Raw genomic sequence first — 23,913 nt, 5'->3', positions numbered from 1 at the left:
TGCCAGAGCAGGGCCACCTAGAGCACATCACAGAGGAACTCATCCAGCTGGGTTCTGAATATCTCCAGAGAAGGAGACTTCACAACCCATCTGGGCAGCCTGTGCCAGTGCTCCCTCATCCTCACAGTGAAGAAATTCTTCTTTGTATTTCTTTGGAACCTCTTGTGTTCCAGTTTATACCCATTGCCCCTTGTCCTATCAATGTACACAGAAAGCTTTTGACTGCCTACTGAAGTGGGCTTTGGGAAGTGTTCCAATGCCTGCAGATGAAAAGTGCGGTGTGACACTATTTCATTATTATAAACTCCACACATTGTCATGCACTTGAGTAACTAATGTTTCTGCCAACTACGTGACTTCAAAACTGATAGGACACATTTCACTGTTTCAGTCCTGATTCATTCTTAACTGGTTCTGTTTTGGTTGGAAAAAGAGGATGAAAGACACTTTGATTTTAGGAGAAGAATCTGAATGGAATATAAATTTTTATTGCAAAATTTTACTCCAGTAAAACACACAAACCTTTATAGTAGTGAGCACCCTTATGAGAAGCAAAGTACCAGACACGTGGTTAAAAAGAAGGCTGCCAGACCATTTTTTTTCACTAATACCAGGCAAAAAGATAAAATGTGGCATAGTTGACAAAAAAGTACTGGAAAATAACAAAGATTCTTTCTCATCTTTGCATCTAAACTTTCTTTCACAAACTGTTAAATACAATTCAGTAGTATTAGCAACTACTTTTTTTTCTCTAAACCTTTTCTTTGCTTTTTTTTGTGTGCATCTGGGATTTGCTTCTCTTCCTCTGCTTTCAGGGCTGCTTCATGAGCTGCTAGCTCCTCTTGTTTTCTGCGCTCAGCCTCTAGCAGCTTACTTCTGTATGCTTCCCGAATGCTGTGGACTCTGCCTCGTGTTTCATCTAAGGATGCCTAGTGAAAAACAAACAGTAATTACCCACCCTCACCTCAACACAAGTCTTGATTTTGACACAAGAAACCACATCCTTCCCATTATATTTCACCTTGTGACTCTATAATTACAGGGAAAGCATCTCTCTTTTTTTTTTTTTTTTCTTTTCATAGCGTCATAGAATGGTAGGTGTTGGAAGAGACTTTTAGAGATCATTTAGTTCAACCACCCTGGAGAAGCAGGTTCACCCAGATCAGGTTGCATGGGAACATGTCCAGGTGGGTCTTGAAGACCTCCAAGGAAGGAGACTCCACAACCCCTCTGGGCAGCCTGTGCCACTGCTCCATCACACAGTAAAACAGTTCTTTTCTTATATTTAAATGGAACTTTTTGTGTTCCAGCTTCATCCAATTACCACTTGTCCTGTTGCTAGATACAACGGAAAAAAGGGATGTCCCAACCTCCTGTCACCCACCCTTTAGATATTTGTAAATGTTAATGAGATTCCCCTTCAGTCTCCTCTTCTCCAGACTAAACAGCCCCAGTTCCCACAGCCTTTCCTCATATGAAAGATGTCTCCAGAAGTTCTCTGTCCCTCTTGAGCTGAGGAGCCCAGAACTGGACACAGGACTCCAGATGAGTCCTCACCAGGGCAGAGTAGAGAGGTAGAAGAACCTCCCTTGACCTGTTGGCCACACTCTTCTTAATTCATCCCAAGATGCCATTGGCCTTCTTGGCCACAAGGGCATATTGCTGGCTCATATTTAGTTCAATGTGACAAATCAATCAGGATTTGTCACAGGGACACATCTAGATGTCAATCTTTTCACCATAAAGAAGAGAAAGTTCATGAAATGGCATAATAAGAGAATTGTATGAAAGGAGAGTAGGGCAACAGACCAGTTACTCACTTGGGTGTAGTCCATCTTCAGTTACTGGCTTGCTTTGTTGTCTTAAACAAGTCCCTGAAAACTTAGTTTTCAGGAATGCTGAAATGGCTTAGGAATTCTAGTCCTTTAAGAGACTAAAGGAGCCAAAATCACAATGACATTCAGTGAGACTTAGGGCAAGTGGGACCTGTGAAAATTTTTAAATTTACACTTCCATCCTGGAAGTGATGAGGACACCTGGAAACCTTTATATAGGTCTATGTGGTCTACAGATAAAAGAACTGTAAAAGTGCTAATCAGCACAGTATGCATATTCCCAAAGAACTCATTGTAAATTTGTACTGTGAAAGGCTTACTTCTTCCACAGAGACACTTTCTAGAAAGAAATGAGGAACTACTCTTAATAAGAATTTGCCCTTCTAGTCTATGATCTGTTAGACATCCAAAATCATTCAATATCTGAAAACCCAGACATACTCTCTTACTGGGATCAATCAGACAGTGGTAGTGAACTATGGCTCCTAGGAGACTTGTATTTAATATACATCAGGCTGTCTGAGGACTTGTTAAAAGAAGGTGTTTCCAAGTGATTTCTGTAAATAGGTTGGTTTGATGTAAAATTATGTTTTGTGTCTCTTGTCCAGTTTTAAGCGCTCTGAATAGTTAACCAGCTGATTGCTACTCGTTATTGTATCACCACTGTGTGACAAAACATTCTGTTCCTGTTGCCACTCAAAGGTTACGCCAGTTTTGTGAAGATACTTTGTACCGATTTCATGTGCAATGTTTTGGCTTAGTTAATCCTAACAATCGATCCTACACTAATGCTACCAAGTTTATTATTTTTATACAGTATTTTTAAGGGTTAATAATACCAGTTTTTTGTTTATTGGCATTGTGCATATTCCAAGAAAACTGTGTTCTGGAGCTTTGCTGTACGACACGCTAGGAGCAACTGATCCTCCTATATAAATTATCTTCTTGTTATTACTTTCCAAAAAGCCCTATACAATTCTATAACCAAAAAAAAAATAGCCAAACCAGAGATGTTTTATCTAATATGCATCTATTCATGCATGTCAAACATACAATTTATTCTTACCCGTAACTATCCTTTTATGGTAATATTCTTAAAATAATGGTTTTTTAAAGAGTTGTATTGAGAAAGCACTAAGAATATCATATTAAGGATGTTGTGTAGTACTATTTTTTTCCTTAAAACCTTTAGTTTTAACTTTTGCCCCCGCGAAATTTCAAGCTTGTTCACTGTTTCTGATTATTGTCACTGAAGACAAAGTCTTGAGAATAGTTGATGAAAACAATCATACTAGTGATGGGTATCACAAGTTATAGTTACTGAAAAGTAATCTTGAAAACTTACCTGCAGATTCTCATACATTTGAAGTATATTTTGCTTCAATAAAGCTCTGGCATTTTTTTCTTTTTCTCTTTCTTCCAAGGCCAGTTCTCGAAGTTCCTTAAAATGTTGGATTTTTTCTGCTTTCCTTATCTCTTGCTGTTGATTGATGGACTCACTTCTCAGCACAGACTCATTTCCTAGTGTAGACTCAGGCGTTGTTTCTCTTAAGGAAACACAAAGATATTTGTCTCATTTCAAATACAGTTTTGGGTGGTATATATTTTTCTGAACATATTTCTGAACATATTTTCTGAACATATTTCTGATATTTTGCCTGTTTATTTCATTGTCAACATCCTGTGGTTAGACATGGTTGAGGAATCACTTTTTCTCTGCTTATATAGAGCATCAATGAGAAAGTATATTCCTAAGGCCAGGTCTTATACTCCAGTGTCTAAATGTGAAACTTATTTGTAATTTTCAAGAAATATAACATTTCCAAAAGATTTTGATATTAGAATTCAGCATTGAGACAAAGGTTTTGAGGGTTTTTTTGTTTTATTTTTTTGCCATTGGCATAATGGCAGCCAAGTGGATAATATATTTTTATAATTTAACTTAACTAATGTAAAAAGTCAAGGAGCTGAAGGTAAATTAAATGTTTGCAAGACTCAAGCCTGTGGAAGATATTTTGCTGTATTTTCTACCATTTTAATGTTATTCACTTCAATATAGCACCAGTTTCCCCTTTGATTTAAAATTAAATTTCGGGATTTTTTTTCAGCATGTTTTAAAGTCTTGAAAAATGAATGAGCTGCATAAATGCCACACTGAATACAAATGGATCTAAGCATGGACTGGGTTCTAGTTGCATTACAGCAAACATGCAGGGGCATGTATATTCGATAGATAGGTTCATATCAACATACGTTATAAAGAATATAGTTCTTTTGACTAAAGAATACAATTATTTCAGATATTAACTATTATTATGAACTCAACTGCATTTGTTAAATATATTATTTTAATCTAGCATCCCATCCTGAAAACTTCATATCTGCTTCTTTGAAGATGACCACTAAATAAACATATTTGCCTGAACGTGCATTTTCTTCACATTTTTATGTCACATTCTCATTACATTCGGTGGAGTGATTCAGCTCCTGTGGCATGTATTATGTTAAGGAAATGACATAAATTATAAATGAATGTGGGAAAGCACAGATTTTAAAACACATCACTGCCAGGAAAATGAAAGCTGCAAACTATATCTTGATGCCAGTTCACTGCTGAGTGATTTTGCGGACACAATATAAAGGAGAGGGATTTTCACAGCAACTTTAACATGAGTGTCACAGGACTGTAGCTTACTCCAATGACATGTAAATAATAAGGCTAAATCCACATTTATTATACTATATCCAATTACAAATAGCATACAGGTGCATAAACATGTATCGCATTTGCTAATTTCTGTATACAAAAATCCTTAGCCAATCTTGCATTTTGTTTTTTCACTGGTTCCTGCTGCAGTTTACCTCATGTAAGGACTAAGGTCTATAGGCTCCCATTTTTTCTGCTGTATTTGTAAGCTTGAGTCAATAGCTGCTTCTGATGTTTTCTTTCCTGTGGTAAAAGAATCTACAAGAGAAGAGATTAAACTAGTTATTCATTTATGCTAGGAGGCTCCATCTAAAATCTTACATAGTTTTTTCTTCTTTTGGCTCAGCAAAAAACATTATTAAAAGAGAATATGGGTTAGAGAGGATATAGTCCTGCCTTTTTATTTCCAACACTCATGACAGAATCAAAATGCTGCAAAAACCCCCTATACACTGGAGTGAAATTAATATATGTATTTTAGCTAAATCTAAAGAACTCAAGAAAGTTTGTAAAAATAAGCAAATCATTCAATTTAAACCACCTGAAAATATAAGAGCAATGTCTCATCAGTAAGGAATCACATTCTTTAGATAAAAAAAGAAAATCAATAAAAATCTGATTATTCCTTCTTAGCTGGAATTTGAAAAAAAATATATTCTTTTTTAGGCAGAGACTTAGTTTGGGAAAACATCAGTCTAAAAACAACTGGTCCCATGACAACTTAAAACTGACATTCTGAAGACTTAGAATTTCTTTAACCACATGGATAGTAACCACGTTATGCTTCAATGTAGCATTCTCACAATACAATGACATGTCTGACATTAAGCATGCTGCTGTGGTGAGCTGTGTTTTGATCACTGCAAAGCTTCCTTCTTTCAGTTCTTCTGAATGTGCTGAAAATGCCTGTGGAATGTGATGAAACTTAGCAGTGACTGAAGTAGTTTGTTTCTATAAAAACTCTCCTATTACCCTACTAATAGTAGCACTAAATTGAAACATTTAAAAATCTTACTGGAATTTTCTTGTCAAAAATAGGAAAGAGGTTTCTGAGCATTAAAAAAATTTACTGTCCATCTATTTACTGTGTATACATAGACAGATATACCAGCCTTCTCTGATGATCTAGAAGGTGAAATGGACTTTGGAAGTGCCTTAGACACTGCTCATTAGAAAAGTATTCTCCAGAACATAATTCTCATTAAGATAGTGAACATTACAGAAACGTTTAAGCACTTTATTATCTATTGCTGCACTCTATGGAACTGAACTGTAACAACTTAAGTTATTTTGTGAGCCTTTGCATTAGACTCCAAATGTTTAGTTTAGAACAAAGCTCTTGGTAGACATTCATTAATTTTTAAGTCCTTATCCAATAACTTAGAGGGAAATAGATTTTTTTTTTCAAGTTCCTTTGGAATGCAAGAAGTAATTAATGATATGTTTGTCCAAGGCATAAGGAAATGACTTCTGCTTTAAGTTCTGAAACATTCCCAGGAAGTTTACTTACCTAACTGGCAAAATACTAATCTTAACAAGTTACATACTGGTCACAGGTTCTAGTTCCGTACATGAGAACAATGAACAGATACTGTCACAATCAGACTGGCTATTATACTTTTGTTTCTGTGATGGTCTGATCTCAGCATTACTCTCAGAAGAAAAAAATAAATGGCCTCACAATCTTGAATGCTGTTCAGATGTCCATCAGAGTTCAGTAATAGCCAGAATTAAGAATTCACAATAATTAAGAATTCACAATAGTTGTAACCACTAAATAAAATTAGATAACAGTTATGGAAGCTGCCAGGAAGGTGATGCTACTTAGTATGTATTTTTTGATACCTCACTTCCAGAGCACTGTCCATGCACAGTAACATAAAGAAAACGCATATTAGAAGCATTAGTGTCTTACTGACATGTTATTTCACCTGCTAAACTTTTAAATAATATTTCTGCATTAATGACCTCTTGTACCCAACTTGGAATTGAGGGTGTAGGTGTTTTCCACTGAACTTCCAAAAAGTTCAGGTTAATTTAGTGTTAGAATTCTAGTACAGAAGGACTGTTTAAAGTTTGCTTAAGGGTAACTTGGCAGCCTCCAAGAGCTGTGAGACTGTATCTGTGTCTGAAAACAGAGCAATGCAACACGTAAAAGATAGAGGGGATGGGGAAGACAGATACTAAGTGTGTCATTGTGCATTTGGGCACCTTTCTTGAGGCAATCTATCCATTTTCTTATCATTATTTAATAAAGAAGTCTCTTATAAGGAGATGAACATGATGAAATGATAATGTGCTTCACAGAAAGTTATACTCTTACCTCTTTCTCCTGAAGTAGGTGTTAAACTGTCAGCCTCGGTGCCCGCTGTGGGCTCCCCCGAAGCTCTTGCAGCATACTTATTAATAAACCGCATGCGTTCCTGAAAAGCCTAGAGATCAAAGTTTTAATCCAGATAAGAAACCTTCTGCTCCATACTTTAAATCCCAAAAGTAGGAATCTTTAAGTGGTCAATAAGACAGTAAATCTTCAAATCCAGTGCATGTGAGAGATGATACTCTTTCATATTACTGGTGTGTATATTTCACTGGTTTGATTTAGGAAAAGATCTGTGTCTTGAGTATACAAATAATAACCCCTAAGTAAACCTTTGTGAGATGGTAGTTGAGTAAAATGAAAACTAGGCAGTACACTTGGAGTGATTTCACTCCACTCAGTACATACTGGTTCTATTTAGTATATATGTCAAATGAGAAAACAACGCTGTCAATACAAACCTAAACCAGAGTGCAGTACGCAACGCTGCCTGGGGATGGAACTAGAAAAGATGCTGGGGTTCCTATTGAGTCAGTCTTGAGACATTGAATAATTAACACTGAAAATCAGAATGTAATGAAATACTGGAAAGATCACTAATCTCAGGGCAGTTTAAAATAATTTTAAAAAAAACAAACCCACAATCATGAAAAAACAAGGTTTCCTCATAGCTGAATATGTGGTCAGAATACATTCAGGTACTGCAGATCCTTGGGGAAATACCACTTCCTCCTGGGAACAAATACAGCTTGGTGATTTAGGCTTTCTCCTGAGAAATGGGAGCTATGGGTGCAAACCCTTTCACACTCAATTACCTTTGATGCCAAAACCAGGCATCACCACTTTTGCCTGTCTTTTTAGAAGGTGACTTTGTCTCACTGGACTTTCTTTTAAGGGCTCAGATTGTCAGAATAGACAGAGAAGCCAAAGGTCAGCCTAGAGTCAGGCACCCAATTCTCAGATTCATAGGGCATGTGATGCCCAAAGGCAGACTTTGGGGCAGAGTGATCAGGAAGAAAAGAGAAGGGAAGCTAATTAGTCTGAATAGCAGATCCCCATTTTTTACTTTATTTTTAAGTGTACTGCATGCAGTTGCTGCAATTTTCTTAACAATAACTGTTTGAGAAAAATGTCACAGACCTAAAGGGCTTTTAAAATGGAAAACTTTAGCTGTAATTCAGTTGATTTTCTGATCAAAAAAGGCTATGGTGTTAGAACCAGCATTCTGAAGAGACTCTATACATTATAGGGCATACATTTCCAGTTAATCTTTAGGAGATTGTGCTTGCATTTTCAGCCTCAGCACAGCCAATTAAAACTGCAGAGTAATTCATCTCTCCTTAGATCAGAATTCAGTAAAGTTGTGTCAGAAAAAAAAGTGGGCCTTGGATACACTGAAGAGAACTGAGGAAATTTGAAAGTGTCACTGGGAAGACCCATGTCCAAGGTCTACTTCCCAAAGGTAAAATAAAAAAGGCAAAACACTTCTGAGCTGGGGTTTCTAGACAAGTATCCCTCAATGGTGGTGATAGCGATAAGGAATGACTGTCAGGTTAGTTCTTTAAAGACTCCATTTTATTCTTTTATTTTCCTTTTTGGGGTAATGAGGCTTCAAATTCGGAATCAGCAGTGTAACTTTTTGCTTTGCTATAAAGAGCTTGTATTATTTTTCCATCTTAAGCATCCATCATACCAAAAGACCAGCTGCAGCTGACATCTGAAGTAGTATTTCTTCTCCAAAGCAGTGAATTCACACAGAGCGGTATGTACTGGCTCATGAGTAACCTGCAACCCAGAATGAGTTTGGGAATCCTGGCTGCAGGTGAAAATTTGAGTGATGATATGGCCAAATGCCAGTTCTTCAAGATAAATCTTTTTGGCATGTTTATAACAGTTTATTTCTCACCAGAGTCTGTTCCTGCCAAACATTTAAAGTTGTCACAAGTAGCAGCTTCACGATTATGTAGAGGTACTGAGCTTTCTAAGGAGAACCTTTCTCTGATTTATAAGGTGGAATCTAAAGTCTCAGTGATTTATGGGAGTCTAATTTAGATGATCTGGATTCCTGCCTGGAATTCATACACATAATTGGTTTCGATTCTTTAAGCTGTGTAAAAGTTTCCTATCTTCCACAGAGTCGTGAAGAGTACAGCATATAAAGTCAAGTCTCCATTAGGGCGATTGCTCTACCATCAAAGCAGCTCCTGGAACTTGTGAAGAAACATTACTGCAGAGATTGCACGCTGATATTACCTTGATAGCTCTTCCTGGCTCTGCAGATTCCCATCTTTGTTTCATGGCTTTGATCTCATCTGCTCGCTTGGTGTCTTTCTTCACCTCCAGAACGTCTGCCTCTCTCTGTTCACTAACAAGACGTAAAGTCCAGTGTGCTTTGTTTGAAGCAGCTTGCTGAAACTGAAATATCATAAACATAATGTATTGATTGGTATACATCTACTACCATTATTCAGGTTGAAGTTGTGTTTCTGTATCCTGATAATTTTCCTGACTGATAGACATTATATGTTGATAGACTTTGACATGCATTGCTAAACAAACAGTGTCTAACAAAGGAAAGAAAAATTACTTTGCAATGTCTGTAAGAATTTGAGGTTATTTTGTTTTTTGTTTTATGGGAGTATTTCCCCCACTCCCATACAGCATGATCCACAAGCTCTTCTGAACAAGACTATTTTATAAAGATTTTACATGCAATTCTCATATCTCTATGTCAATTTTTTTTACCTTTCTTCCCTCCTTTCCTTTCCTTTCTTTCACAAGTTTTTTTTACTAGCTGTCTTACTGTACTTAACTAAGCTTTTTGTGTAGAAATAGATCTCACTCTGTCTTATGAAGTATCAGGTTCTTTCCAATCACTTTTCAAACTTTCTAAACCACTTTAACCCATGGCTTCTCCAGAATCATAGGGTACAAGTAGTGCCTGAAATTTGGGAGACAGTTCTGCTATCCTGACTAATGAACGAGCTATTGTGCTGCATATATTTCTGGAAACCTTACCATCTGTAGAAGCTTTAAGCCCAAGATTTAGAAGTAGAGATAGGAATTGAGCTTTTATTTGAGACTAAAGGTATTCGTCTTCTTTATCTGCAAGCAGTCTCATCTCAAAACTTGCATCTGTTTTGGTGTCAGATTTAAGGACTCCCAAGAACCACCATCCAAGCACACCTAGCATACCCTGTCATTGGAGCTGAAGGCAGAATTTTATGCAAACTGAAGCTGCATTGCATTTCTGTGGCCAACAATCTCAACTGCAGACATTCAGACTGCTCTGAAGAAGGATTAAGGCACTATTCCAGAACTCTGTTTAATTAGGTGTGGATACGAATCACAGGGAAGTTTGCTGTGCAGTAGGCTTAGTCAACAAAAACTCTATGGAGATGCCCTTTCCTTGAACTACCTGCCATGAGGCAGCAAAATTCCCAGCAAAAGCAATACCATTAACCAAGGAGCAGCCAATTTCTTCTTTGCCTTCCACTAATCTATTTGCAATCCATACAATCATTATTCCTTTTAAGGCATAAAGGCTGGCAGTAGCCTTTCAGTCCACCACAGAACACTCAGATTATCTCACTACAGATAAGAATTTGCCAGTAGGCAAGCAGGTACTGTTTTTCTGTCACTGAATGCCAACAAGCTAATGACAATTGTGAGACATGAGACAGGAACTGATTATAGCAGAAAGACTTGTTTCATCTCCCTGAGAACTCATGAAGACCACTACAACGAGGGACTAATTAGGACATGAACATGGTAAATTCATGGAATTTAATAAGCCTTCAGCAGAGACAGAAACTAAACCAACAAAAGGAACAACCAGTTGTTGCTTTATACATAAATAAATGAGCACATTACATCTCTGAATGCAGGATGCATGTCTCTTACATGTGTATGTCTGACTCTCTCAGGTGTAAAGCAAGGCAATAGAGAAATACAGGAGATACACTGGAAGTGCTAGTAATACTGATCTCCAAACCTGAAAATATCTTTACATTCAGTACAATGACAGCACATTCAACAAATCCAGTTTTTTACTTTGTTCTCACTTGAGATTCAGATAAAGATGCAAGAGATCCATGTGATTCTCTTTCTTTATTGGACTTCTCCTTTTCTGTCTTCTCAGGTGCCTTATCTTTTGATTTTTTGGTTGGTTTAGGAATCTTTGCAGATTTTTGTCCTTCAGAATAACTGGAGGGAAAGCTGTGATCCTCATGCTTTTCTCCATATACTATTCAGAGGTAGTAATGATGCATGATGAATTAGAGGACACCATAGTTGTTCAAAAATATATTTCCCCATATATGATTTCCAAGGTGGAATAACAGTGCAAAACAGCCATGCAGAAAGACAAAGAAAAGTCAGTTAATTAGTTGACACTTTCAAGGACTACACTAAAATTTAGTGTTGGACCAAGAAAGAATGTGAGAACAAAACAACTTTTAAAAATAGACTTACAAAGTGGACATATTATGACAGCCTTATCTGTCCTAAATACCACTTTACCCAGGGCTTAATTGTGAGTTTGCCATGGTTCCTGCATACCACACACTTTATTGTTGCCTTGTATATGGGTTAGCCCAAAGATTGCAGTGCAGACAATCACAATCTGACTCTTACTTACATAGTCTCACAAAACCTCTGTCAGTGTTATGCACCAGGCAAGTGAGAAGCTCAAAGTAATTAAAGTCAGTATTCTCACTGTCTCATATCCTTGTAAGCCTGAAAACATGAGGGGCAGAAGGGAAGATAGGGCCCCCGCAAATTGTAAGGCAAAGAAAAATATTTGAGGTTGATGCATACTTTAAACATTTTGAATTATCATTCTCAGAACTCTCTGAGACTGTTTTGGATTAATTATTTTATCAGTACGTGTGCATGCTATAGGTATGCTATATGTTTGAATTAAATGTAGTGAGAATTAACATTTCTAACACTAATTCTTCACTGTCTGGGCTGGTTGGAGTTATTAACAAGATATTTGCATGTCATATTCTTGGGGGTGGAGGGGAGAAAGAAGGAGAAGGAGAAGGAGAAGGAGAAGGAGAAGGAGAAGGAGAAGGAGAAGGAGAAGGAGAAGGAGAAGGAGAAGGAGAAGGAGAAGGAGAAGGAGAAGGAGAAGGAGAAGGAGAAGGAGAAGGAGAAGGAGAAGGAGAAGGAGGAGGAGGAGGAGAAGGAGAAGGAGAAGGAGGAGGAGAAGAGAAGGAGGAGGAGAGGAGAGGAGAGGAGAGGAGAGGAGAGGAGAGGAGAGGAGAGGAGAGGAGAGGAGAGGAGAGGAGAGGAGAGGAGAGGAGAGGAGAGGAGAGGAGAGGAGAGGAGAGGAGAGGAGAGGAGAGGAGAGGAGAGGAGAGGAGAGGAAAGGAAAGGAAAGGAAAGGAAAGGAAAGGAAAGGAAAGGAAAGGAAAGGAAAGGAAAGGAAAGGAAAGGAAAGGAAAGGAAAGGAAAGGTGCAATAACATATAGCTTTAATAAGAAATCAGAATATGCACACAAATACCAAGAACCTAGAACAGATATTGCAAATCTGAGTCTGAAATCTCAGTTTCCCCCCACCTTCATACTCCTTGAAACCTTAAAACAGTTGCTGAAAACATGGAATTAGTCAATAGAATAAACCTGAGGATTTCTGTTAGAAAAATAAGGAAATGAGTGACTGTTTTGCAATCCAACAATAACAAGGTACCTTTCACATAATGCTATGCTTTTCTAATATCTGTCCAGTGAGGACAAATCACTGTGCTGCATGATTAGTGAGCTTTGGATCAGATGTACAATGTCATGGCTTAGGTTATATAGATATGCAAAATTGTAAATATTAAATATATAGAAATATATATTTAATACACATATAACTACAAATATATATTATATGATATACACATGTATCATAGAATCATAAAGGTTGAAAAAGACCTTTTAGATCATCAAATCCAACCACTAACCTCACACTGCCAAGCCCATCACTAAACTAAACCATATCCCTCAGTATTTCATCTACACATCTTTTGAATAGCTCCAGGAATGGTGACTCCACCACCTCCCTGGGCAGCCTGTTCCAATGATTCATAACCTTCTCAGTGAAAAAATTTTTTGTAAGGTCCAATCGAAACTGCCCCTGGTCTAAATTAAACCCATTTCCTCATGTTCTATCATTACTTACTGGAGAGAAGAGATCAACCCCTACCTCACTACAACTCCCTTCAGTAGTTGTAGAGAGTGATCACGTCTCCTCTCAGCCTTCTCTTCTCTGGGCTAAACAACTCCAGCTCCCTCAGCTGCCCCTCATCAGACCTGTACTCCAGACCCTTCACCAGCTTCATTGCCCATCTCTGGACATACTCCAACGCTCCAATGTCCTTCTTGTAGAGAGAGGCCCAAAACTGGACACAGTATTGGTCCAGTTGCAGCCTCACCAGTGCCAAGTACAAGGGGAAAATCACCTCCTTGGTCCTGCTGGTCATACTGTTTCTGACACAGGCCAGGATGTCATTGGCTCTGTTGGCCACCTGGGCACACTGCTGGCTCATGTTCAGACAGCTTTGATTAACACTCCAAGGTCCTTTTCCACAAGACAGCTTTCTGGCTACTCTGCCCCAGGCCTGTACCATTGCATGAGGTTGTTGTGGCCCAAGCATACTTGGCCTTGTTGAAACTCATGGAACTGGCCTCAGCCCATCTATCCAGTCTGTCCAGGTCCCTCTGAAGTACCTTCCCGTCCTCAAGCAGATCTACTCACCCACCCAGCTTGGTGTCATCTGCAAATTTACTTAGAGTGCACTCAATCCCTTCATCCAGATCATTGATAAAGAAGTTTCATATGGGAACCACTTGATCCTGCACCTTTAAGATCTCCTCCTTGAAGAATGTGCAGCCTTCCTGGTCTCCTTTGCCCTTCAGGATTGTCTCCCAAGGAACACTGGCTACCAACTTCCTAAACAATTCAAAGTCTGCCCTCCTGAAATCTAAGGTGGCAGTTCTGCTGATCCCTCTCCTTGCTTCTCTGAGGACTGAGAACTTACTAGGCAACCTCCAACCACCACATCCCCCACCAGACCTTCTTTTTCTGTGAACACCAGGTCTAGTAAGGCATCTTCCCTCATTGTCTCTCTCACCAGCTGTGTGAGGAAGTTATCCTCCACACACTTCAGAAACCTCCTGGGCTCTCTCCTTTCAGCTGTATTATATTCCCAGCAGACATCCAGTAGGTCAAAGTATCCCATGAGAATGAGGGACAGCAATCCCCAGAGTTTTCCCAGCTGCCTAAAGAACTTCTCATCTGCCTCCTCATCCTGGCTGGGCAGTCTGTAACAGACTCCTACTGTGATATCCCCCTTGTTGTCCTTTCCCCTGATTCCACTATAGACACTTGACCTTATCCTCACCATTACTGATTTCAGAACAGCTGAGACCCTCCCTAACATAGAAGGCTACCCCTCTGCCTCTCCTGCCCTTCCTGTCCCTTCTGAAGAGTCTGCAGCCATCCAGTGCCACACTCCAGTCCTGTGACTCATCCCACCACGTTTCCATAATAGTGACAACATCATACTTCCCTTGATGCACAATGGCTTCCAGCTCCTCCTGTTGTTGCCCATGCTGCATGCATTGGTGTAGTTGCACTTCAGATGGGTTACCAATCCAGCTACCTTGCAGGGAGAGGAAGTCCTACCTTCCTCATGTTCATTTTTAGATACATCCATGTCCTCTAGCATAATAACCCTTGTTTCCCTGCCACCACAAAGAACTCCAACTCCAGCCTCCACTGAGGTGGCACACCCAAGGATGTCAGGAGCAGACGCCTGCATGCTGCCCCCAGGCTTCCTCTACCAAGCCTGGTATTACCTCTTTCCCCCTTCAAATCTAGTTTAAAGCTCTCCCAGTGAGTGCCACTAACTCTTGTCCCAGTTGCTTTTTCCATCTTTGTGAGAGATATATCCTGTGCCTTTGAATTACCCCCAGTGCCCTGTAAAGTGATCTGTGTTCAAAAACCCCCACATTTTGTCAGTGACACCAGCCTTGGAGCCAGGTATTAAGCTGTTTTGCCTTCCATATGCTTTCCTCATCCCTGCACATAACCAAAGGGATAGAGGAGAACACTACTTGTGCTCCTGATCCCCTAACCAGATGTCTCAATGCCCTAAAGTCTCTCTTAATGGCCTTTAGACTCCTGCTCGACACTTCATCACTACTCACCTGGAAAACCAACAATGGATAGTAGTCTGAGGGCTATACCAGGATAGGTAGTTTCCTCTTGACATCCTTGACCCGTGCCCCAGGAAAGTTACATAAGAAATGGGTTAAGTCTGCATATTGGCCCTTCTATTCCCTTCAGAAGGGAGTCTCCTATGTCAATGATCTGTCTTTTTCTCTTCTTTGAGGAAGCTGTTTTGATGTTGGGTGCTGGTTGTCTGAATGTTGGCAACTGCTCCAGCTGGAGTGAGCCCTCCTCCTGGTGACTGCTTGATCCTGCTAGCGGGGCTGTATACCTCTTCTGTAAACATAGGGGTACCTGGCAGGGTGGAGCAGTCACACAAGATGCTCTGCTGCACTAGTCAATAACTTGCTGCCATTGTTCTCTGTCCCTTGAGTCCCTGGATTCATCTGGGCTAAGAGAGGAGGGGGAATCCCCTGGGTTAGCCCCATGATTGACCTGCCTCATGGAGGGGAGGGTTTGATCCCAATTGTCCAGTTCGCACTCACTCTCCCTAATACTCCTCAGCCTACTGACCTCCTCACAGAGCTCTGCCACCAAACAGAGTAGGTCCTCCACCTGGGCACATCTCACACAACAGTGCTCTCCACTTCCACCCTTGACAGAAGGGCACCTCTCCTATCCAGTCACTTGGGTTCTGTGCTCCAGGAACCCCTTGCTCTCTCAGACCAGATGCTCAGTGGCAAAAACCGAGCCTCGCCGCTGCCGTGTGTCTCATTGACTACAGCGTTATACATAATACGTGTGTTTATATATGAGTTGTATTATTCCTATGTCTTTATGCTTCTTAAATAATGCACAATGGTATCAAAGTGCTAAGCTTAAATTGATTCAGTGCTACGAAAGCATACATTATAGAATGAAAGCAAAAATTAAAGCGGTCTCCACAAATATTGAAGATGGTAAAACAACTCCAGAGGAAATGCAAATATAAAATAAACAGTGATAACCTTATTTGAAGCTATAATATCATTACATAAATGGCTTTCCATTTAATTTCACATTATCGTAACATATTAACACCGTAAATCAGGCTGATGTACATGCATTATTCAGTGAATTATTAATTTTAAAGATAAATTATTTATTGTTTATACAAATACTCAAGAGAGATTCAATTTTTATATCATTGGATGCCACAAGCTTTGTCTGGGTTCTATAAATATTTTACAACTCTGAATTTTAACACTTTGACACTCTAGGCTTATTGCATACACTGAGAAATTACTAAATGACAGGGCTAAAATGAGATAGGTCTCCTGCTTAAACTCCAGATATGAAGGTTTATGGCAGGACCCAGTCGAGCTTCTTAGTTAACACTATCTGTGTTCCCTCAGCCCTCTTCTCTTCCTCAGCAGTGTAGGTTGATCCCAGTTTTGGGATCATCCTCTAGATACTCCTGGAGGGGGCACTGGTGGCAGTTTGGCACTATAGAGTCAGAATGGGAGATGTGAGTAGTTCCTCCAGGCTTTTCCAAGGACAAAGCCAGGGAAATGCTTTATATGGGATGCAAAAAGAAAAAAGGCAGGGAATTGATACAGAAAGTAAAAGGCCATTCTGGTTCACAGCTCAATCATCACAAACTCTCAGTGGCAGTTATTCTACATGTTGACAGTGTTGACAATAGATGAAAGCAACCCTCAAAATCAGCTTCTTTACCACTTTTCAGTTATTTACTTAGAGATTCATTTTGTCTAATGCCAGAAGGAGACATAGTGATCATCCAGTCTGATGTCCTGTCTACGACAAGCTAAATAATTACACCAAAAGATTTTGATCTGAAACTCGTAACTTCAGACTGAGATACCAAAATGGTCATTTTTAGGCAAAGTAGACAGCCACTCCTGATTTATAAAATTCTAACTAGAGAATGTATCTTATTCATAGGTAAAATACAGCGAAATCTTTTGAAGTTTTCTTTGAGAAAATATCCTGCTGCCACTATCTGAAACAGGCTCTGAGCATTTAATGGGGACACCCAGTAGTTGGCAGGAATGACAGTCATTTGTCCCATGGGAGACATTCAGATTTGGTTAAGAAATGACTGAGAGGGTCAGATGTTGCTTTTCCTGTCTCTGACTGGACCCTCAGAAGGAGTCTTGACAGATGACAATATCAAAAATCTTTCCAAAGGTGGGCTCACTCAAATGCTAAAGTTGTGGTAAAAATAGAAGAAAACCTCTACTACGGGTTCAGGAGTAGGGTGGGTTTAGAGCATGGCTTAGACGTCTACACATCTTTAAACCCTAGCACCATCATGTATCCTCAGTGATCTATTTTTTCACAGAATACCAGAAAAGTGATTAATCACTACAGACAGGTAAGGTAAGAGAGAGAGAACTGACCATCCTGTTAAACATCTCATGAAATCCTGCCCTTGGCATGAGCCAGCAAGTTCTTTTGTGGAAAAAAAAACCCATAGGAGAAAATTTCCCAGCTCTTGAGACAAAAAAAAGGGGAATATTCCAAATGGTATTGATTCTCCTTCCTTTTCAATTCTTCTGCTGCTGCCTGAGTTGGGTGCAATATCTCTCCCTACGTTCCCAGTCAGACAGCCTTCTCTCATCAACAGCTAATACTCTTGAGTTAACTTAAGGCAATATATAAAATAAATGCTGCAGTTTATGCTGGTGATTCAACTCTGGATTGTGACAGGTGCACAATAAAATTTCTCATCTTACTACAAGAAAAGAAAACCCAAAGAGCTGAAAAAGCAATAGCTGAAAATCATATATACAAAACAAATTTAAAAAAACCCCAATTTTGTTTCCACGATTGAGCAACTTTAAATGGTATTAGATGTTACAAGATTGCCTGCAAATTTTTCCCCTTTTACACAAGAATGATGATCCTTAATTTTTTAAACTATTTTTCCAGGTAGGTCTTGCCCGTTTAAGAGTTCCCAATGGAAAGAAAAAAAGAGATAAAATAATGAAGACCGTGTAAACAATAAACTATCCGGCACTTTCTAATTTCTATGTACATGGGTTTTCCTAATTAATGCTTTTTTAATGTTTTGTTTGTATAAATGCTCTTCAATAAAACATTTAATAAGAATTCATGGATAATAGATATGGCTAAATATTAGTAATGAAATAACTTTTGTTAACACAATTCTTTTTAGAGGTACTGCCAAACTGCAACATTTAGGATTTTGAAGAAATAAAATAAGAACAAGCATCAACAAATATAAAATACAAAATTATGATAGTATGTGTATGCCAAAGAACTTACTTTCTTCAAAAATGTTCTTAATAAATATTTATCATATCAGTGAATATCGATAGTATAACAGTATGGGTCTTAATTTAAATGGAGACTAGTTGAAAATACTTTAGTAAATGCTAATAACAAAGCTGAATTATGTTTTTGCCATGATAAATTAGCACTAGTACAAAACTAACTCCAGATGGCACTGTTGTGTTACATAAAAAAAAAAGACACTCAAAATTGTGAAAATTTGATGCAGGAATTTTCCACCTGTCTCCCTGCAGCTTTCTTTAAAGTCACACGGTGAGAAGATGTCTTTTTGGTTACATACTGTCCTGGTTTTGGCTGAGATAGACTAAATTTTTGTGCCAGCACCTGGTACGGCACTGTGTTTTGGATTTAGGACAAGAATAATGATGATAACACACTGATGATGTTTTAATTGTTGCTAAGCAGTGATCAAGGACTCTTCAGCTTCTCACCCCACCCTGCCAGCAAGTAGGCCGAGGGGCACAAGAAGCTGGGAGGGGACACAGCCAGGACAGTTGACCCCAATTGGTCAAAGGGCTGTTCCATACCATAGGACATCATGTCCAGTATATAAACTGGGGGAAAGCTGGACAGGAACCAGCTCAGCTGCAGTTAGCAGGTGTTGAGCAATTGCATAGTGCATCAATTTTGTACATTCTAATTATTTATTATTATTAGCATCCCTTAATTTTCTGTCTTCTTAAACTGTGTTTATCTCAACCCGGGGCAGGGGGATTGAGCAAATGGCTGTGTGGTGTTTAGTTGACTGCCAGGTTAAACCAGGACACACACCAACACTGCTATGATATGAATTGTGTATTTGACAACTGGTGTTGGCAGCTTTACATGGTAAAGCTCAGTTTTCAAATTGCTTTAAGACTAGTTCACAATCAGAAAAAGATTCTAAGATTAAATATTGTTTCTTCCAAAATACCAACCTATAGTAAGCACTCCAGATAAGAGAGGTACATAAAATAAAGGCTAAGTAGTAAATGCAGGAAGTGGTTATGTTTAAACTTTAGGATATATGATTTTTTAAAACTGTTGGTGGCCTGGGCAATCTGTTGGTATTCTTGTATGAATAGAAACACCCAGTTAATATGAATTGTGAAATCAATTAGAGCTACTTTGAAAGGCAGAAACTGTGAGAGGATACAGAAATCACAGCATTTTAAAAGAATCTTAAAAGTGCTTATTAGCACTGACCATGGCTTGAGTACGGTTGACTGACTGCAAATAAGCCAACGTAGAGAAGAGAAGCTATGAACTGGAGACTACTACCTTGAACTAAACAGGAAAGAGTCATAACAAGCTTCAGTAACAACAGCTGAGAAGTAGTGAGAAACTTACAGAGTAAGTGATCTCCTTTGACCTGCAGTTTTACAGACCATGGGTGATAGCTGCATGAGAGGATGAACACAAGTAGCATGACTGGTATGTTAAGTGCAAGCTGTTACTATGTGTATGACTCAGAAGGATATGAGAATGTAATAGGATAGTATTTTACCAAAGGGAGAATGAGGAGAATAAATTAACTTATCTAAGGAGAAAAGATGATTTTGTGAAGAACACAACAAACTAAAAGTAGGTGAAATCACTACTAAAAAAAGCTGTGTATGGTCCTGTAAGATTACATGACATAGCTCCTCATTTATTAGGAAAACTGTCTAGGGACTATAGTAAATCAACAAGATACATCTTTGTAAGGTTCTCTAACACTAGCTGAAAAGACTGAAAATCTCAAACGTTGAACTCATCTTAAAAACAAGAAATGAAATAATATATGTCAGCAATTTCTACTGATGAATCCAGGCATTTAAAAAGAAATCTGTAACTGGAATAAGAACTACCAGTAATAAATAAAGATCAAATCTTAAGAAAATATAAGGGTATTAGCAAATGTATATACATATAAGAGGAAGGATAATGCAATTAATTTCTCATATCATATTTGGAAGATTGAGTTATAGAACTTTAATGATGTGGGAAATTTACTGAATGGTGGAAAGTAGTATTTTAGCTTCTGCAGGAATCTAGGAGCAAGAGTAGACGGGAGTCAGCTGTGTATGTGCATGTATGTGTGGTGTTCTGCACGAGCAGATGGAGTAGGGCTGCAGCCTCTGGAGTTCATATGTGATCCAGGGGCCAGTAGAATAGATCCAACTGGGCAGAATAGGTCCAGCTGCTGGAAGGATCCATCAAATTATCTATCTCTCTATATATCTATCCTCTCTCAAAGAGGCTTCCAGTGTGTCCAGCCAGAGAGGGAAATAGGATGAGGCCACTGATGCTATCTGTGTTTTTGTTAGCATTCTCTCTACCTGTAACCAGCGTGGCTGGCAATGCATATAAATACAGTCATAGTGTGTATGTGTGTTCTATGTGCATGTGCCTGCTGAGACTACATCTTCAGCATTTCTAATAGTGGGGCCTGGGATGTGGAGTGTCAGCAGCCTCACCTCTCTCAGGCTGTTAAATCCAGCATTGGTAAATTTTCCTCTAACACAATTAAGATCTAAATTATTCTGTGTTAGCCCCAGTGGTAAAAGGAGAAACAAATATGAGACATTTATCTAATTTCTAGGACACTGACTGGTATTGTAGCTGCTTTTAATATGTGGTATGTGTTTTGGGGTTTTTTTCTGTCCCTTAACAAGAAATACTAAGAGAATCTGGAAAAAAGAAGACCAAACATAAAAGCTTCTGTATTTTTATGCCACCTTCCTGGCTTCAATATCCAGCCTGTTTTCAGACCTTATCTAGTCTTTCCTCCTGCCTAAATTCTTGTCCAAGCAGTACAGAAGTAACATATACACCAAAAAAGGTTTGGGGGTTTTTTCCCCTCTTGTCAGTGCATTTTCTTAAATTACCAGTGGGCATGTTTCTCTAGTTTCAGTAGAAACATCTGTGTTTGGATATACTTGGTCAGGGCACTCTAACTTTATATTACACCTCACTGTAGAAGTGGTCATACTTCTACAGCTGTTCCAGATCCCTACCTAAAATTGAGCTACAAGAAGCTCAGGTGAGTTTAGCAGGGTATTCTCTGAATTATTTATATCTGAACTGAAGGTAGAAATCATATAATCTAACTTAATTCCTATGTACCACAGAACAAAGAGCTTTGTTGCTTAATTCTTTCACTCAAGCTCAATTCTTTCATAAAGAAAAAAATATGGTCTTGGCTAGGAGCAATGGTACATTTGACTAAAACATACTTAGATAGACGTACCTTTGATTTGATTACTCTCCATTTCTTTCAGTTCCTGAACAAACAGAGATTGACTCTCGGTAAGTGGCCAGCTATTATACAACACCAATGCTTGTATGATATACTCATGAGACTGTGAAAGAAAATACAATATGTTAACATGCTGCAGATGTAATAATTATAGTAAGCGTTCAAAAGTTCTTTAGGTTAGTAAACTGCCAGCTACTGAACTCAACAAATGAAAGACATAATTAATTTACAAGCTTGCACATTACAGTGTTCATAAGAAGCTTAAAAAATCAGTGTTAATTCCAAAGATTTTATTTAAATTTCTGTGAAATTAAACAATTACTCATGTGTGTATCAAGTGAAACTAAACTAGGCTACATTCCTTTAAGATTTCCATGTAACTTTCCTATGTATACTAAGTCCTAAACTGAAGATTTTTGGTTTTGATTTTAAAACAGGACCTTTAGCCCTAGTACAGGCACTTAATAATGTCTTAATTTGAAGTAGAAGTCAAGGTCCATGAGTTATTTTAAACATTGTCTACACTGAACAGGAAATGATTCTCTTTAAAAATTGGTTTTCATTCTAAGGCCGATTCTGAGTCAAAGAAACAACCCTGGAATTTATTTAACTTTTTTTTTTTTAGAATATTTTGTTGGAATTGAACTCAATTATCAGGAAAAATCCCAGTCCAGTAACACTTGGAGAACACAAGAACTGTTTTAGAAAGTAAATGCTGTTTTTCTAAGACAGATAAATGGTACTAGGTGAAGTCACAAAAAATCCATCCGTCTCTGAGAAATTCAGCTCAAGTAGCAGGTATTGTGTATGTGTGTTACTAAAGCTTTCAGCTGTCTGGCAGTAGGTGTTTTTCTATTAAAACTATTAAAGATGGCCTTCTCATATCACATTTCAAAGAAAACTCACATTGAAGCACCAGTAATTTAATGTTATTGCTGGTAGCTTTTGACCCATAGCTGAAAGTTATACTACATTTGATTTGGATTTGGCAAATGAAGTACATTTCAAGATTGAATATATCAACTTGATTTGAAAACAAAAATTACCTTTTCCTATTGGGTTATTCGTATATGCACACTATCCTTTCTCCATAGCCTCCTTCAGAAGCTACAAACAATCTTAACTTTGTATTCCTTATTCTTGCCTCAGTATATCAGATCACCATGTGTACCAAAAGAATTATAAATACTCCTTCATTGTTTGTTTTTGTGTTGTTTGGTTTTTTTTTTCCCCAAAAGATTTGGAATCTCTTACTTGTTGTGGACTTCCATCAGTATTTTGAAAGTTTTCCAAAAGGAAAGATTCATCTTCTAAAACAGGTGGACATTCTTCTACAACTTCTGTCTTGAAAGAAGTTTTGGTGTCCTTTGAAGACGAAGTATGACCTTTTCTTTTTGATCCTCCATTTTCTGATTCCTTCCATGTGCTACTTTGAATAATCTGTGTTTTGCTTGCTGCAAGGTGATAAAAAACATCAGTGGCAATTTCCAGAAGTTCTAGTAATTATTCGTACAAGTAAACAGATACCCCCAGAAATTGTGAGAAAGAAAAATTACCATAGTCAATTTTCTTGTGCTGTATTATGCTTACAAGGTTCCAATCAAAATGATGCTTATTCCAAATGCTATCCTGATTTCATTCTGCGTGCAAATCACAAATCTCTTTGAAGTAAATAATGAGATATTTGAAAGATTGCATATATAACTGTTGTTACTGTTTATAAAGCACGTATTTCCGCCCCCTCTCCCCCAACCCTCACACTTCTTTGCTACTCTAACCACCACAGCATCGGGCTATATATTACAGTTCTGGCAACTCCTACCCTTACTGAACTGTCTTACATTGATCTGACATCATAGTTGACTCAAGTTTACAAACAGTCAATCCTGAAAGAAGCTATAGAACTCTTTGTGGTCTACCATTTATAAAGTTATATTGTTGTCTCCTAAAGAAAGTAGTACTGGAGAAAATCTGAAATCAGGAACATGCTAAAGAAAAGCATGTTCTTAACAGAGTATTAATCCACATGTAAATGTGTGTTTGTTTCTAATGCCACTGAAATTTATGAAATTAACTTGCCTGAATATCTACAGAGAAAGGGATATATTTAAAAGGGAACATCTATTACAGAATTGAATAAGGGCAAAAGTAACACCTCTGTGAAAAGCTGCTTCACCTGTGCTACACTAACAATAGATGGACCATTAACTGTGAAAGAGATATCACTGAGGACAGAAGGTTTTCCAAGGTTTATTAGAGAAGCAAAGGATAATACTCTATCATTGTAACACTTAAAAAGAAAAATGCACAGAGTTCCATGTGTGTTGACAAAATGTTAACAGAAGTTTAC

The 23,913-nt window shown here is 38.3% G+C and overlaps 1 protein-coding gene across 1 annotated transcript in view; it reads right to left on the bottom strand.

The window, feature by feature from the left end:
* Positions 1 to 737: 737 nt before the first annotated feature.
* The window catches only part of ADGB (androglobin), a 106,379-nt gene continuing 83,203 nt past the window's right edge, over positions 738 to 23,913 (bottom strand). Inside the window, exons 29-36 of the mRNA XM_061989647.1 lie at positions 22,818 to 23,017; positions 21,555 to 21,666; positions 10,924 to 11,105; positions 9,113 to 9,274; positions 6,866 to 6,974; positions 4,698 to 4,800; positions 3,181 to 3,382; positions 738 to 929 (exon numbers count right to left, since the gene is read on the bottom strand). Of these exons, the coding sequence (XP_061845631.1) occupies positions 738 to 929; positions 3,181 to 3,382; positions 4,698 to 4,800; positions 6,866 to 6,974; positions 9,113 to 9,274; positions 10,924 to 11,105; positions 21,555 to 21,666; positions 22,818 to 23,017 (1,262 nt within the window). The remainder of the gene's footprint in view (positions 930 to 3,180; positions 3,383 to 4,697; positions 4,801 to 6,865; positions 6,975 to 9,112; positions 9,275 to 10,923; positions 11,106 to 21,554; positions 21,667 to 22,817; positions 23,018 to 23,913) is intronic.

The sequence above is a fragment of the Colius striatus genome, chromosome 2 (assembly GCF_028858725.1).
Source record: "Colius striatus isolate bColStr4 chromosome 2, bColStr4.1.hap1, whole genome shotgun sequence".
NCBI lineage: Eukaryota > Metazoa > Chordata > Aves > Coliiformes > Coliidae > Colius > Colius striatus.
The sequence above is the reverse complement of the archived record's forward strand: the minus strand, read 5'-3'. Positions and strand labels throughout refer to the sequence as shown.